This window comes from Schistocerca nitens, chromosome 8 (assembly GCF_023898315.1).
Source record: "Schistocerca nitens isolate TAMUIC-IGC-003100 chromosome 8, iqSchNite1.1, whole genome shotgun sequence".
NCBI classification, from domain to species: domain Eukaryota; kingdom Metazoa; phylum Arthropoda; class Insecta; order Orthoptera; family Acrididae; genus Schistocerca; species Schistocerca nitens.
The window spans coordinates 40,110,277-40,124,268 of record NC_064621.1 but is presented as its reverse complement, the minus strand read 5'-3'; the positions used below and the strand labels follow the sequence as shown (position 1 = coordinate 40,124,268).

The following is a 13,992-nucleotide window of genomic DNA, read 5'->3' as shown; positions in this document are numbered from 1 at the left end:
GTACAGAGGCATATAGGCAGTCATTTTTCCCTCGTTCTGTTTGGGAGTGGAACAGGGAGAGAAGATGCTAGTTGTGGTACGAGGTACCCTCCGCCACGCACAGTATAGTGGATTGCGGAGTATGTATGTAGATGTAGATGTAGTTGAGCCTGCCCTAGAAACACTTTTGTCAACGTAGCAGTCAACACAAGCGTGTCACAAACACAGACGATAGCAGCAGCTGAAACCCGTAATATGAATTATATCCAGAAGGGAATTACTGATTAACAGCAAAGGAATACTACCATTCTCGAGATGGGGCGCCACCAGCATCAATGGCGACACAATTCAAAGGGCACAACTGACAGCCATAGCTGTTGCTAGGTGCCCACTTACTGTAAATCAGATCCTCTATTTTCTCAGCTAACAATACATTATACGTCAGTAAGGCATTGGTCCACCACTTCCACTTACGCAAGGAGTTATTAGGCTTGACATTGTTTGGTAAAGTTGTTGGATGACCTCCTAGGTGATTGGTTGGGGTGTCTCTGCCTATTGTGGTTCAAATGGTTCAAATGGCTCTGAGCACTATGGGACTTAACATCTCTGGTCATCAGTCCCCTAGAACTTAGAACTACTTAAACCGACCTAACCTAAGGACATCACACACACCCATGCCCGAGGCAGGATTCGAACCTGCGAGCCTATTGTGCTCCACACGTTCTCGATTGGGGAGAGATTCGCCGACCTAGCTGGCAAGCACGAAGACAAACAGTAGCAACTCTCTCTGTGCGGACGCGGGTATTAGCTTACTGAAATGTAAGCGCAACAAAACGGGACATAGAAATTCGTCGACATACCGCTGTCCTGTGAGGGTGGCGCGGATGACAACCACGTGATCCTGCTATGAAATGAAATGGCAGCCCAGAGCTTCGGTCTTATCTGTCAGGCCGTATGGTGGGCGATATGAGGTTGATCTCCCACCGCTGTTTGAGGCGCCTCCAGACACGCCTTCTTGCCTTCGCTGGACATCAAGGCTCAATGCGAAGCGGCACACTCCACCGAACACAACATTACTCCAGCCAAAGATTCCAGGACTAAGACATGCCTGGACACGCTCAGAACAGCGGCTTTTTTGTCTTAGAGTGTATTTGAAAAATGTTGATGCATTAGTATGTTATTCTGAAGTACGTTAGGTTTCCAGAGAACCTGTGCTCATATGCCAATGAAAACAGATCCTTTACAGTTTACAGCTACAACATAGCTGTGTGGATATGTTCCCGACGATAGCTCTCGTTACTGTGAGGACTCACTAGGAATGTTAGAGAAAATTTAAATGAGAGAGGAATATTTCGTTGGCACATTGGAGGGCACGCACAGTTGTATTCTATGTAACACGTAAAGGAAGTGAATAGCCTTTTCTTTCTTATGGGTAGCTTAGATGTCTTTGGTTGTGAAATCTATGCAAGATAAGATGTGAGATCGGAGCTAAATCTTGTCTATTAGCAACACAGTATTAAAACACGCGTCCTCTCTATCTTCTGCACTCGAGGAAGGACAGAATTTGAGTTCCCCTCCTTTACATGCTTTACAAATGAAGATAAGTACCAACAGTATAAGCACCACAATAACGACCAGAGCGACCCACAGGGCCAGTATGGGGATGAGCGACCCCTCTTCGTCTCTTGCCTACAGCTCGCCGGGGTCTCGCCCGCTCCCAGAGTCTCCCAACTTCGTCACGCGTCGACTCCCACTGGTTGTCGCCTCCTGGGAAGAGCACTCGGTCCACTGGAACGTCAGATCGGCGTCCAGCAGTATCAGCTGGGGGATCGGTTCCAGAACGCAATCCGATGCAAGCTGGACGTCGTTGCCGCGCAGTCGCAGTTCGCTGAGGGCCGGCACCTTGGAGAAAACCTGGTCCGGTAGTTTGCCGAGGCTGCAGAAGGACATGTCGAGAGCGGACAGCGAGCTGGAGGCCAGCATGGGGCCCCGGCCGGGCAGCACCAGCGGGTTCCAGGACAGGTCCAGAAGCTCCAGCCGGCGGCACTCGGCGAACGCGTCGCGGGGCAGCACGTTCAGCTCGTTGTGCGAGATGTTGACCTCCTTGAGGTCTCTCAGCGCGTAGAACGCGTCGGGGGATATCTGCGAGAACATGTACCAGTTTGTTTATAACAGGAGTCACGTTACACACTGTATCTCAAGGTGACAGACAGAACTGCGGGTACGTTGATAATGAGGTCTTTCTCAAATACGGCTGAATTACTCCGCAAGCATGTCTGAAGGTATTAATAGGATAATTTTTTATTTTCATTTATTCATTAGTTATTGTTAAAAAAATGTGGTCAAAGACACAGAACGAAACTACGTACATCTTTGTTTCAAGTGTGCGCCATTTCATTGTTTTGTAATTTTCTGGAACTTTATTCCAGGCAACAACGATCTAATAACTATACAATTTATTTAGAAAACACAGTCTTGGTCACATATAAGTTGTTACTTTTTAGTCGTGGATGACCGGTTTCGATCTACTACAGAGACCATCATCAGATCCATATTCCTTGGTGATAGTAGGAATCGCTGTTGTGGAGCAGGCCCATCTGCGCCAGCAATCAGAACACTGTTGGGAACAGTGCTCCTAACGCCGGCATGGATGGGCCTACTCCACGCCAGCGACTCCTACTGTCACGAAATCAACAAGGAACGTGGATCTGATGATGGTCTCTGTAGTAGATCGAGACCGGTCATCCACTAATAAAAAGTAACAACTTACAGGCGACCATGACTGTCTTTTCAAAATAAATTATTGTTTTGTTAAGTTTCAAAAAACTGTGCTATTACACCGTATGCAGTATCCTGTAGATGAAGAAAACTGTTTGTTTTTTAATTTCAGATAAGATTTGCGAACTGCAGGACTTCTGTCATAAGACACGCTTCATTTTGGACGGATCAACATTAACACTTCGGATGGGGGGCTTAATGATGACTGCATTTTGAAATGGTACAGTAGTTTCCGCTCCATAAGCAGCAGGTTTCGCTGCTCGCTCGCACCAGGAAATAAGAACGGAGGCGGCTCCGCCGCCAATTTTATTGCACGACGCGACCGACCGCGGGTGCAACAGAACCCATGTGGACGGGTGGAAAGAAATGTGTCAGGCTTCATAATACGTATTTATATGTGTCGTGTATTATGCATTTCTTGTCCATGAATGTGAATCTGCACATGAACTTTTCTAATTCTCCTCACACCTTTCCATAAAGCGTGACCAAATCTTTGTTGGGAAGTAGTTCTGTAGTATAGTAGTGCCAAACTTACTCCTGGGTAGGGGATCAGAGAGACAGCACAGGCAGGTAAAAGTCAAAGACGGTTCCAGTGTCACAAGATTTGGGATGGAGAGGTTGGTCCCGGCCAAGTGGTTCGACCACCCCCTCCACCGGGCCCCAGGAAGACCTCCGGGTGCCCGCCATATTCTGGGTGTGTTACAGAAGACGGGTAAGTGAGCAGACGTGCCTTCAGTGCGTCTGTCTCACTGCTCACGTATGGAAGAGCGGTATTTGAATATTTGTACTTTTATTTCCAGCTTCGGACTGTGTAAGGAAATGAATGTTCTCGTTTAATTTCGTAAATTTGACCCCCTGTGTTAAAGTATCTGGTCCCCAGTTTGCCCGTTATCCTCCTCACATAGTGGATGCCCCATGTAAAATATTGGGAGACTTTGGTGGTATACATTTGGCCAACGCAATTCCGTCTTTCCCGTAGAAATGTGCGTGCAGGTTAGTATATAATATACCCGAGCTATAAGTTGTAAAATTGTAATATCTGTGAACTGGAACAATTGCTGCAATCGCTGTAAAGTCGAGTGATAATGTTTAAAATAAATAGATAATCAATTGTCATCAATCTTTAACATACCTTAAAAATCACAAAGAAGTCAAGTTAAGGGAATTTATTTAAAATAAAAGCTATAGAATGCAAGGAAGCACACATCAGCGTGTGAGCCCTCCAGCCTCTTGCCTAGTATCGTACAGAAAGGACACGCTCTCTAGGTAGCGCTCTCAAGCCCCTCTCCCCAGTTATCCGTTGCGCATTTTTCATTCAGGGCTTGACGACATCAACTTTGATCTGGCGTCCCTAGGGAAGGAGGTTTGACGGTAATCTTTCAACTTCTTCAAATGGCTCTGAGCACTATGGGACTCAACTGCTGAGGTCATTAGTCCCCTAGAACTTAGAACTAGTTAAACCTAACTAACCTAAGGACATCACAAACATCCATGCCCGAGGCAGGATTCGAACCTGCGACCGTAGCGGTCTTGCGGTTCCAGACTGCAGCGCCTTTAACCGCACGGCCACTTCGGCCGGCCAACTTCTTCAAAGAAGCACTATGGATCAATAGATAATGTGCAAAAAGAATTGCATTGATTGCTTCGTAAGTTTTTCCAAAAACATTTAAAAAATCGATTATATTGTAGGCTGGCTGAGAAGAGTGGATCCTTAATAACCATTATATTACTTTTAAAATCTGAAGCTGCGTAATGAGACGTCAAAAAGAAACAGAAACACACCTACATGAAGTATTAGTGACGGGAGGTCAGCTTCAGTCATTAGTATATAAACCACTACTATATAGTCAGTGATCAGGTCGACATTTGGGGTTGACAAAATATGGGATGGCATAGTAGAATCGATAGAATTTACTGGACTCCTGTTACTACTAATAGTCAGTGGCTGATGTCACGTCTTTCAGTGTCACACAAATTATTATTTTTAAAGGGGATCACTGTATTTCCATGGGTTCGCCCCTCAAATTTCTCCCTCATATCACAAAATTGTCGTTTGATGTAGTACAAACTGAAAAAAATAAATTCCTTTTAAAGCACAGTTTCGTATATAATTTATATTCAAAACCTTACACCTGTGTCACAGAACAAATCCTACATCGAGAATACACAAGCTGAAGGGAAGAAATGCTTCCGATAATTATTACAGTATTTGAAGAACATCAAAATATGAACAGGCTGAAATGAACGAACAGTACATGAGACTATGTTAATCAATTCAACTGTAAAAAGCTAAGGAGCATATTATTAGCAAAATGAGAAATATGGAAAAGTGAAATGCCCAAATGAGCACTTCTCAATTGGGAGTAAATCAAAACAATCAAAATGGCTGAAAGGGAGCACAATAACGTGAGCCATAAACGAATAAGAGCTAAGCAATAAGCAAATAAGGAAATAGACAAAAATGAGATACCAACAAAATGAGAGCTGGCCGAACTCCGTCGGCACTTATACAGGGTGTTACAAAAAGGTACGGCCAAACTTTCAGGAAAAATTCCTCACACACAAATAAATAAAAGATTATTCCATGTTAGAGCTCATTTTAGTTTCGTCAGTATGTGTTGTACTTCCTCGATTCACCGCCAGTTGGCCCAATTGAAGGAAGGTAATGTTGACTTCGGTGCTTGTGTTGACATGCGACTCATTGCTCTACAGTACTAGCATCAAGCACATCAGTACGTAGGATCAACAGGTTAGTGTTCATCACGAACGTGGTTTTGCAGTCAGTGCAATGTTTACAAATGCGGAGATGGCAGATGCCCATTTGATGTATGGATTAGCACGGGGCAATAGCCGTGGCGCGGTACGTTTGTATCGAGACAGATTTCCAGAACGAAGGAGTCCCCACAGGCAGACGTTCGAAGCAATTGATCGGCGTCTTAGGGAGCACGGAACATTCCAGCCTATGACTCGCGACTGGGGAAGACCTAGAACGACGAAGACACCTGCAATGGACGAGGCAATTCTTCGTGCAGTTGACGATAACCCTAATGTCAGCGTCAGAGAAGTTGCTGCTGTACAAGGTAACGTTGACCACGTCACTGTATGGAGAGTGCTACGGGAGAACCTGTTGTTTCCGTACCATGTACAGCGTGTGCAGGCACTATCAGCAGCTGATTGGCCTCCACGGGTACACTTCTGCGAATGGTTCATCCAACAATGTGTCAATCCTCATTTCAGTGCAAATGTTCTCTTTACGGATCAGGCTTCATTCCAACGTGATCAAATTGTAAATTTTCACAATCAACATGTGTGGGCTGACGAGAATCCGCACGCAATTGTGCAATCACGTCATCAACACAGATTTTCTGTGAACGTTTGGGCAGGCATTGTTGGTGATGTCTTGATTGGGCCCCATGTTCTTCCACCTACGCTCAATGGAGCACGTTATCATGATTTCATACGGGATACTCTACCTGTGCTACTAGAACATGTGCCTTTACGAGTACGAAACAACATGTGGTTCATGCACGATGGAGCCCCTTCACATTTCAGTCGAAGTGTTGGTACGCTTCTCAACCACAGATTCGGTGACCGATGGATTGGTAGAGGCGGACAAATTCCATGGCCTCCACGCTCTCCTGACCTCAACCCTCTTGACTTTCATTTATGGATGCATTTGAGTGTACGCAACCCCGGTACCAAATGCAGAGACTCTTCGTGCTCGTATTGTGGACGGCTGTGATACAGTAAGCCATTCTCCAGGGCTGCATCAGCGCATCAGGGATTCCATGCGAAGGAGGGTGGATGCATGTATCCTCGCTAACTGAGGAAATTTTGGAACATTTCCTGAAACAAAGTGTTTGAAGTCACACTGGTACGTTCTGTTGCTGTGTGTTTCCATTCCATGATTAATGTGATATGAAGAGAAGTAATAAAATTAACACGGAAAGTAAGCGTTTCCGGACACATGTCCACATAACATATTTTCTTTCTTTGCGTGTGAGGAATGTTTCCTGAAAGTTTGGTCGTACGTTTTTGTAACACCCTGTATACAGTTGCGCTCGTGGCGGCACCTCGCGGCCCGTACGCAACACGCGCGCCTGCGATCGCAATGCACTCTTAGCGCTCGGGGCGGCGTAGCGGCCCGTACGTAAGTTGTGCGATTGCTGTCGCAGGTCGATCTATGATGTTACACTGAGGAGGAGGAGAGGGCCGGACACCCTGCGGCGAGCCTGTGCAGAGAGGACACCGCAGTCATTCTGCAGGCAACAGCGGGAAGCCGGCCGGACGTCCTCACCTTGCTCGAGGAGGGACACATTGCGAAGGGCCTGTCTGCCAAACACTGATGGACAGCTGCAGCCATTAGTACAGAACACCAAGAATGTACGTGTCACACCCAATCTGAGTTCTTCTGGCCTGGCGGCAGTAATTTTGCCTGCCTTACAAAGCAGGAATGTGCCGACAATTCCAGCACCTCAGGAGTATACACAAAGGGCGGGGAATTAGCGCACAGGAGTCACCGTACTTAAGAAGATGTTTTCCTTGACAGTGAGTACATTCCTTATAAATCGTGGACGCCAGAAGATTTTGAGACAGAGCCCAAACATGTCCAGGCCTCGCACAGAAAGTGTTGTGTAGCTTTTCTCAAAAGAGCCTCGGAATGCAGGAAAACGTCGTAAGAATGAGAACTCGTGGGAAAGATGCCAATTCACGAGGCACACGCCAGCTCACGCCAGATTGGAAATTTTCACCCGCCACGGAGAGGCGTGGCTATGGAATGGCGATCCGTCATTGGGCTGCATTAAAAATATTGTCCGCCATTGACAACGCCGAAAGGAAGAACATTTCGGAGTTGAGCTGACAGATGGAAGAGAGGCGATAGGGGAGTTGTGGAGACACCGCAGAAGCGAGAGGACATATGAGCTCTTCCAGCATCGCCAACATCCGCCTTCCCACGCCGTGATATCACAGCTTCGGCCACGCAACAGACAACGGACAGACAATGCGGAGACCGCAGGTGGGCCCCGCCGCAAAGCCCTGATTGCTGATGGGAGCAGACGACTCGCTTGCCCCCGATAGCAGTACACGACGAAAGGTAACGAATAATGGTGAGACGATTCGTCCCCTCTTCCTTGCCCTTAATAACTGAGTCGTGTCCACGCCCATTCAAATCGGCCCTGAGATTTGTAATTTTGTTTTGGTTTGTGTTCAAATGGCTCTGAGCACTATGGGACTTAACATCTGAGGTCAACACTCCCCTTGAACTACTTAAACCTAACTAACCTAAGGACATCGCACACATCCATGCCCGATGCAGGATTTGAACCTGCGACCGTAGCGGTCGCGCGGTTCCAGACTGAAGCGCCTGAGATTTGTAATTTTGTTTTGGTTTGTGTAAACAGCACGAAAACAAATACATTTCTTTCATGTTTTGATCATGTAAGCGCTTTTTTTACATTCAGACATGAACACCTTAATTTTGTACTCTATTTTTGATTTCATTTAATCATTGATATGAGAAATATTGGAACACGTGAAGCAATACTGACCTTACGACTTACCTTAGAAGAAAGATTAAGGAAAGGCAAACTTACGTTTCTAGCATTTGTAGACTTAGAGAAAGCTTTCGACAATGTTGACTGGAATACTCTCTTTCAAATTCTGAAGGTGGCAGGGGTAAAATACAGGGAGCGAAAGGCTATTTACAATTTGTACAGAAACCAGATGGCAGTTATAAGGGTCGAAGGACATGAAAGGGAAGCTGTGGTTGGGAAGGGAGTGAGACAGGGTTGTAGCCTCTCCCCGATGTTATTCAATCTGCATATTGAGCAAGCAGTAAAGGAAACAAAAGAAAAATTCGGGGTAGGTATTAAAATCCATGGAGAAGAAATAAAAACTTTGAGGTTCGCCGATGACATTGTAATTCTAACTGAGACAACAAGGACTTGGAAGAGCAGTTGAACGGAATGGACAGTTTCTTGAAAGGAGGATATAAGATGAACAACAACAGAAGCAAAACGAGGATAATGGAATGTACTCGAGTTAAATCAGGTGATGTTGAGGGAATTAGATTAGTAAATGAGACACTTAAAGTAGTAAAGGAGTTTTGCTATTTGGGGAGCAAAATAACTGATGATGGTCGAAGTAGAGAGGATATAAAATGTAGACTGGCAATGGCAAGGAAAGCGTTTCTGAAGAAGAGAAATTTGTTAACATCGAGTATAGATTTAAGTGTCAGGAAGTCGTTTCTGAAAGTATTTGTATGGAGTGTAGCCATGTATGGAAGTGAAACATGGACAATAAATAGTTTGGACAAGAAGAGAATAGAAGCTTTCGAAATGTGGTGCTACAGAAGAATGCTGAAGATTAGATGGGTAGATCTCATAACTAATGAGGAGGTATTGAACAGAATTGGGGAGAAGAGGAGTTTGTGGCACAACTTGACGAGAAGAAGGGACCGGTTGGTAGGACATGTTCTGAGGCATCAAGGGATCACAAATTTAGCACAGGAGGGCAGCGTGGAGGGTAAAAGTCGTAGAGGGAGACCCAGAGATGAATACACTAAGCAGATTCAGAAGGATGTAGGTTGCCGTAAGTCCTGGGAGATGAAGAAACTTGCACAGGATAAAGTAGCATGGAGAGCTGCATCAGACCAGTCTCAGGACTGAAGACCACAACAACAACAATCAATTTATTGTCGTCTCCTAACGTGGAGCAATGTCATCAACCATCTGCTCGTCATTTCACGTCCGACAGCAGAGAGAAGAATTCATAGTGCACTGCATTTTTGGTGCCCAGCGTGTGGCGAAGTGATTGGTAATTTTCATGGTATCTGATGTCACTAAACAATTTATTGAGTTCACTACAAGAACAGGTAGGTCCTTGAGTAGGCTCCACCCCAAAACTGGTGACTACGCTGGGGGATAAGTGGAGATGTATTATTCATTACACCAGTCTCCAGCAGTGTCTCAGCTTGGAGCTGGTGAGAGCTGCCCGGGCTATCTCCTTCAAGCATTCCCTCTGGTTGAAGGTGTATGTTGAATACGAGAGCTTCCGTGATATGTGACTTTGAGAAAGATTTTTATAAATTAATGAGTAATTCAATTTTCGGTAAAAAAATTGAGAATCTGAGGAAACGGCGTGGAATTTCGATTAGAGATAAATAGGATGGGCGTTGAAGCATAAGAAAATGCATCGCCAGACCAAACTTTAAGTAGGTCATCATATTCAATAAATTTTGGCGAAGACTGTGAAACGTCCCCTTAGAGAAATTATAAATGACTGTGCTTAAACTGACACACAATATTTTTAGCGCAACGCAATCTGACTTTCAAAAATCCCTACAAAAGAATGGCCCTGACTAACAATAACCTATAACTTTCATGAATCACTTACCTCACAGAAAATCTTCGTTACTCGATCTACTGCAATACAGCGAGCGTCAATACTGCCAGCTAAATAAAAGATTCTAACTACTGAAGGCACTAACCACTGATAGGCATAGTCAGCAAATGAAAGATTTTGATAGAGAATAAACAATGTATTTACCTTAATAGTGTTCAAAAGCCATAACATATATACCAGTTCATGACATCCAGTCTTACAAATTTACTCTCTCTGATGGACACACGTCCAGATCATCCGCTCTCAAAACTCCGCCATCTCACTCCCCACATCCACCACTGCTGGGGGCTCACCTCCAACTGCGCAACGCTACGCGCTGTTAACAGCCAACTGCCCAACACTACAATAGCAAATTCCAACAGTGCTGTCAGTGATTTTCATATAGAGCGCACTTGGCGTTACCAACATAAAAACGTAAACAGCCTACTTACAACTGCAGTGGAGTCCACGAAGCCCATTTATGTACGGATGTGCATACTAGACTAATTGAATCTCCACACATTTTGAGTTTGCAAAAACTCATTTTGCAGATCCTAAATTACATGGAGACAGACAGCTTCATCTATTGCGAGGACTGTGATCCATATGACGTAATGAGACACCACGGTAATGAATTAGACACATCCTCATACACAGCCAATAATCGTTATGGTATTGTTCCACTGACAAGAAGCTTATTGGCCATTTTCTTCTTTGTTCTGGGTCGATCACATTTTGGCGGCGGCTGAATACTGGGAGGGCCTACACCTGTTCGTACATCAGCACTCCGAGCTTCATTTGTATCACGTTCTTAGCTTTTTCCTGTTGACTCACTGCAAATCACGTGTCACTGAGGAGCAACATTTGTCCGTGGACTCCTGTTGAACTCCTTTGCCTTCTTCAGTTGTTGCAAATTCGGTGCTCTCAGTGATTTCTGATGGAGCAACGTCTATTGCTGTGAAGACATGCTGATTGAACGGAAATATTCCAGTTGACTCGACGGATTTCTCAACTGTCTGAATTGCGGCTACTCTCGAAACAAAGCACTCACATCTGCCTGCGTGATGAGTATTCTTGGACTAGTAACCGTTAGGAACAAAGGCGTGGTGAGGAGAGGGTGGGGGGTGGGGGGTTAAGAGGATGCGCATGGTCTTTGCCGCTTTCTTACAGCGTATTCCTAACCGATGCGTCACACAGTTAAAAAAAAATACAAATGACAGTCTCTGCTCGGTCCGCTGTTTGTTGTGCCGTTGTTTTCTCCTCACAGAACTGTGCTTCTTTAGGCAATTAATTTTATTTTCTCGCACCTGCCTAGGTAGTGCTCACTGCTTACGATACACAACTTAATGATTACATAATTTGAAATAAGTACTTCTATTTACCTGCTGTAAGCATCAAACATGTCAGAGCTATTTAAGATTACATATGATGATGTCGCTATAGAAGCAACAAGTGCATGTACTTTTTTCGTTGTCTGTCAGTGTTGTCAATGCAGAGAAAATGCTAATGCGAACTCTTACCAGACGCTTACTCTGACCCGATCTTATCCTAATATTTATGGTAGTGATACCTGATGAAATTTATGGAAGAAAGAGGCGCTCAGCAAGGGACTGAAAATAATTTCTATATCTGGGAGACCGCGGCAAATACACGTCAGTTGGTAACCGTAGCCTAGGGTGAGCGACTAGATGAGCGCAGTCTTTCTTCGTTTACAATTGTTTTTATTTCTCTGACGACGACAGTTACAGTGTGATGATGGCCTTGTAAGCCAAAAACTAGCTAACAAGACAATCCTGTAGAACATACACAATATTGTGTTTTTCATTTACAATTTTGTCATTTATAGTGATTGCAACGGCGCTAGACTCTAATAGGTGCACAGTTTATTTCCAAGAACACCACGTAACCTGATGCTGGCCCTGCAAACTCTTGCGTTGGTGGTAATGTTTGTGGGAAGAACAATCGGGCCACGAATATTTAACATAATGATGAGATTTTCGGTAAACAGGAAATGAACTGACTACACTGAAAGCGACAGATCACATAAATGCTCAATAAACTTCATTTGGAGACAGAAGCGTTGTGGACCACAAAATTCCAGAAGATCACGTTCTACATCGAAACTTCCTAGACGATTAAAACTTCTGTGAAGTTTAGAAGATAGATGAGGTACTGGCAGAAGTAAAGCTGTGGGGATGGCCCGTGAGCCGTGTTTGGGTAGCTCAGATAGTAGAGCACTTGCCCGCGAAAGACAAAGATCCCGAGTTCGAGTCTCGGTCCGGCACACAGTTTTAATCTGCCAGGAAGATTCACATCAGCGCACAGTTCGTTGCAGAGTGAAAATCTCAATCTGATCACTTCCTAATTTGTGAAAAAAGCCATATATATATATATATAGGGTGAGTCACCTAACGTTACCGCTGGATATATTTCGTAAACCACATCAAATACTGACGAATCGATTCCACAGACCGAACGTGAGGAGAGGGGCTAGTGTAATTGGTTAATACAAACCATAAAAAAATGCACGGAAGTATGTTTTTTAACACAAACCTACGTTTTTTTAAATGGAACCCCGTTAGTTTTGTTAGCATATCTGAATATATAAACAAATGCGTAATCAGTGCCGTTTGTTGCATTGTAAAATGTTAATTACATCCGGAGATATTGTAACCTAAATTTGACGCTTGAGTACCACTTCCCCGCTGTTCGATCGTGTGTATCGGAGAGCACCGAATTACGTAGGGATCCAAAGAGAACGGTGATAGATCTTAGGTACAGAAGAGACTGGAACAGCACATTACGTCCACATGCTAACACCTTTTTATTGGTCTTTTTCACTGACGCACATGTACATTACCATGAGGGGTGAGGTACACGTTCGACGGGCGTTTCATAGGACGTGGAGGACACATAAATTGGTCAGCCCGTTCTCCTGATCTTACACCTCTGGACTTCTTTCTGTGGCGTACGTTAAAGGAGAATGTGTACCGTGATGTGCCTACAACCCCAGAGGATATGAAACAACGTATTGTGGCAGCCTGCTGCGACATTACACCAGATGTACTGCGGCGTGTACGACATTCATTACGCCAGAGATTGCAATCGTGCGCAGCGAATGATGGCCACCACATTGAACATGTATTGGCCTGACATGTCGGGACACACTCTATTCCACTCCGTAATTGAAAACGGAAACCGCGTGTGTATATATATATATATACAGGCTGAGTCACCTAACGTTACGGTAATGTTAGGTGATTCACCCTGTATATATATATATATATATATATACATAAACAGGGTGAGTCACCTAACGTTACTGCTGGATATATTTCGTAAACCACATCAAATACTGACGAACCTATTCCACAGACCGAACGTGAGGAGATGGGCTAGTGTAATTGGTTAATACAAACCATAAAAAACTGCATGGAAGTATTTTTTTAACACAAACCTACGTTTTCTTTTGTTAGCACATCTGAACATATAAACAAATACGTAATCAGTGCCGTTTGTTGCATTGTAAAATGTTAATTACATCCGGAGATATTGTAACCTAAAGTTGACGCTTGAAACCTCCGACGTTCAGTTGCGTGTTGTAACAAACAGCTGCAACATACATAGCGTTTCTACAGTATGATCTGCCAACGTTGCTCGAAAATGTCCCACTGGAAACGCGTCACGTATGTGGTATCAGCATGATGGTGCACCTGCACATTCCGCAATTAACACTAGGCTGACCCTTGACAGGATGTTCGACGGGCGTTTCATAGGACGTGGAGGACGCATAAATTGGCCAGCCCGTTCTCCTGATCTTACACCTCTGGACTTCTTTCTGTGGCGTACGGT

The 13,992-nt window shown here is 44.5% G+C and overlaps 1 protein-coding gene across 1 annotated transcript; it reads right to left on the bottom strand.

Moving 5' to 3' along the window:
* Window positions 1–1,668: 1,668 nt before the first annotated feature.
* On the bottom strand, window positions 1,669–2,133 carry LOC126199133 (CD180 antigen-like). Its single transcript, XM_049935888.1, has one exon. It carries the CDS (start codon window positions 2,131–2,133, stop codon window positions 1,669–1,671), a length of 465 nt encoding a protein of 154 aa, XP_049791845.1.
* Between the last annotated feature and the right edge of the window lie 11,859 nt (window positions 2,134–13,992).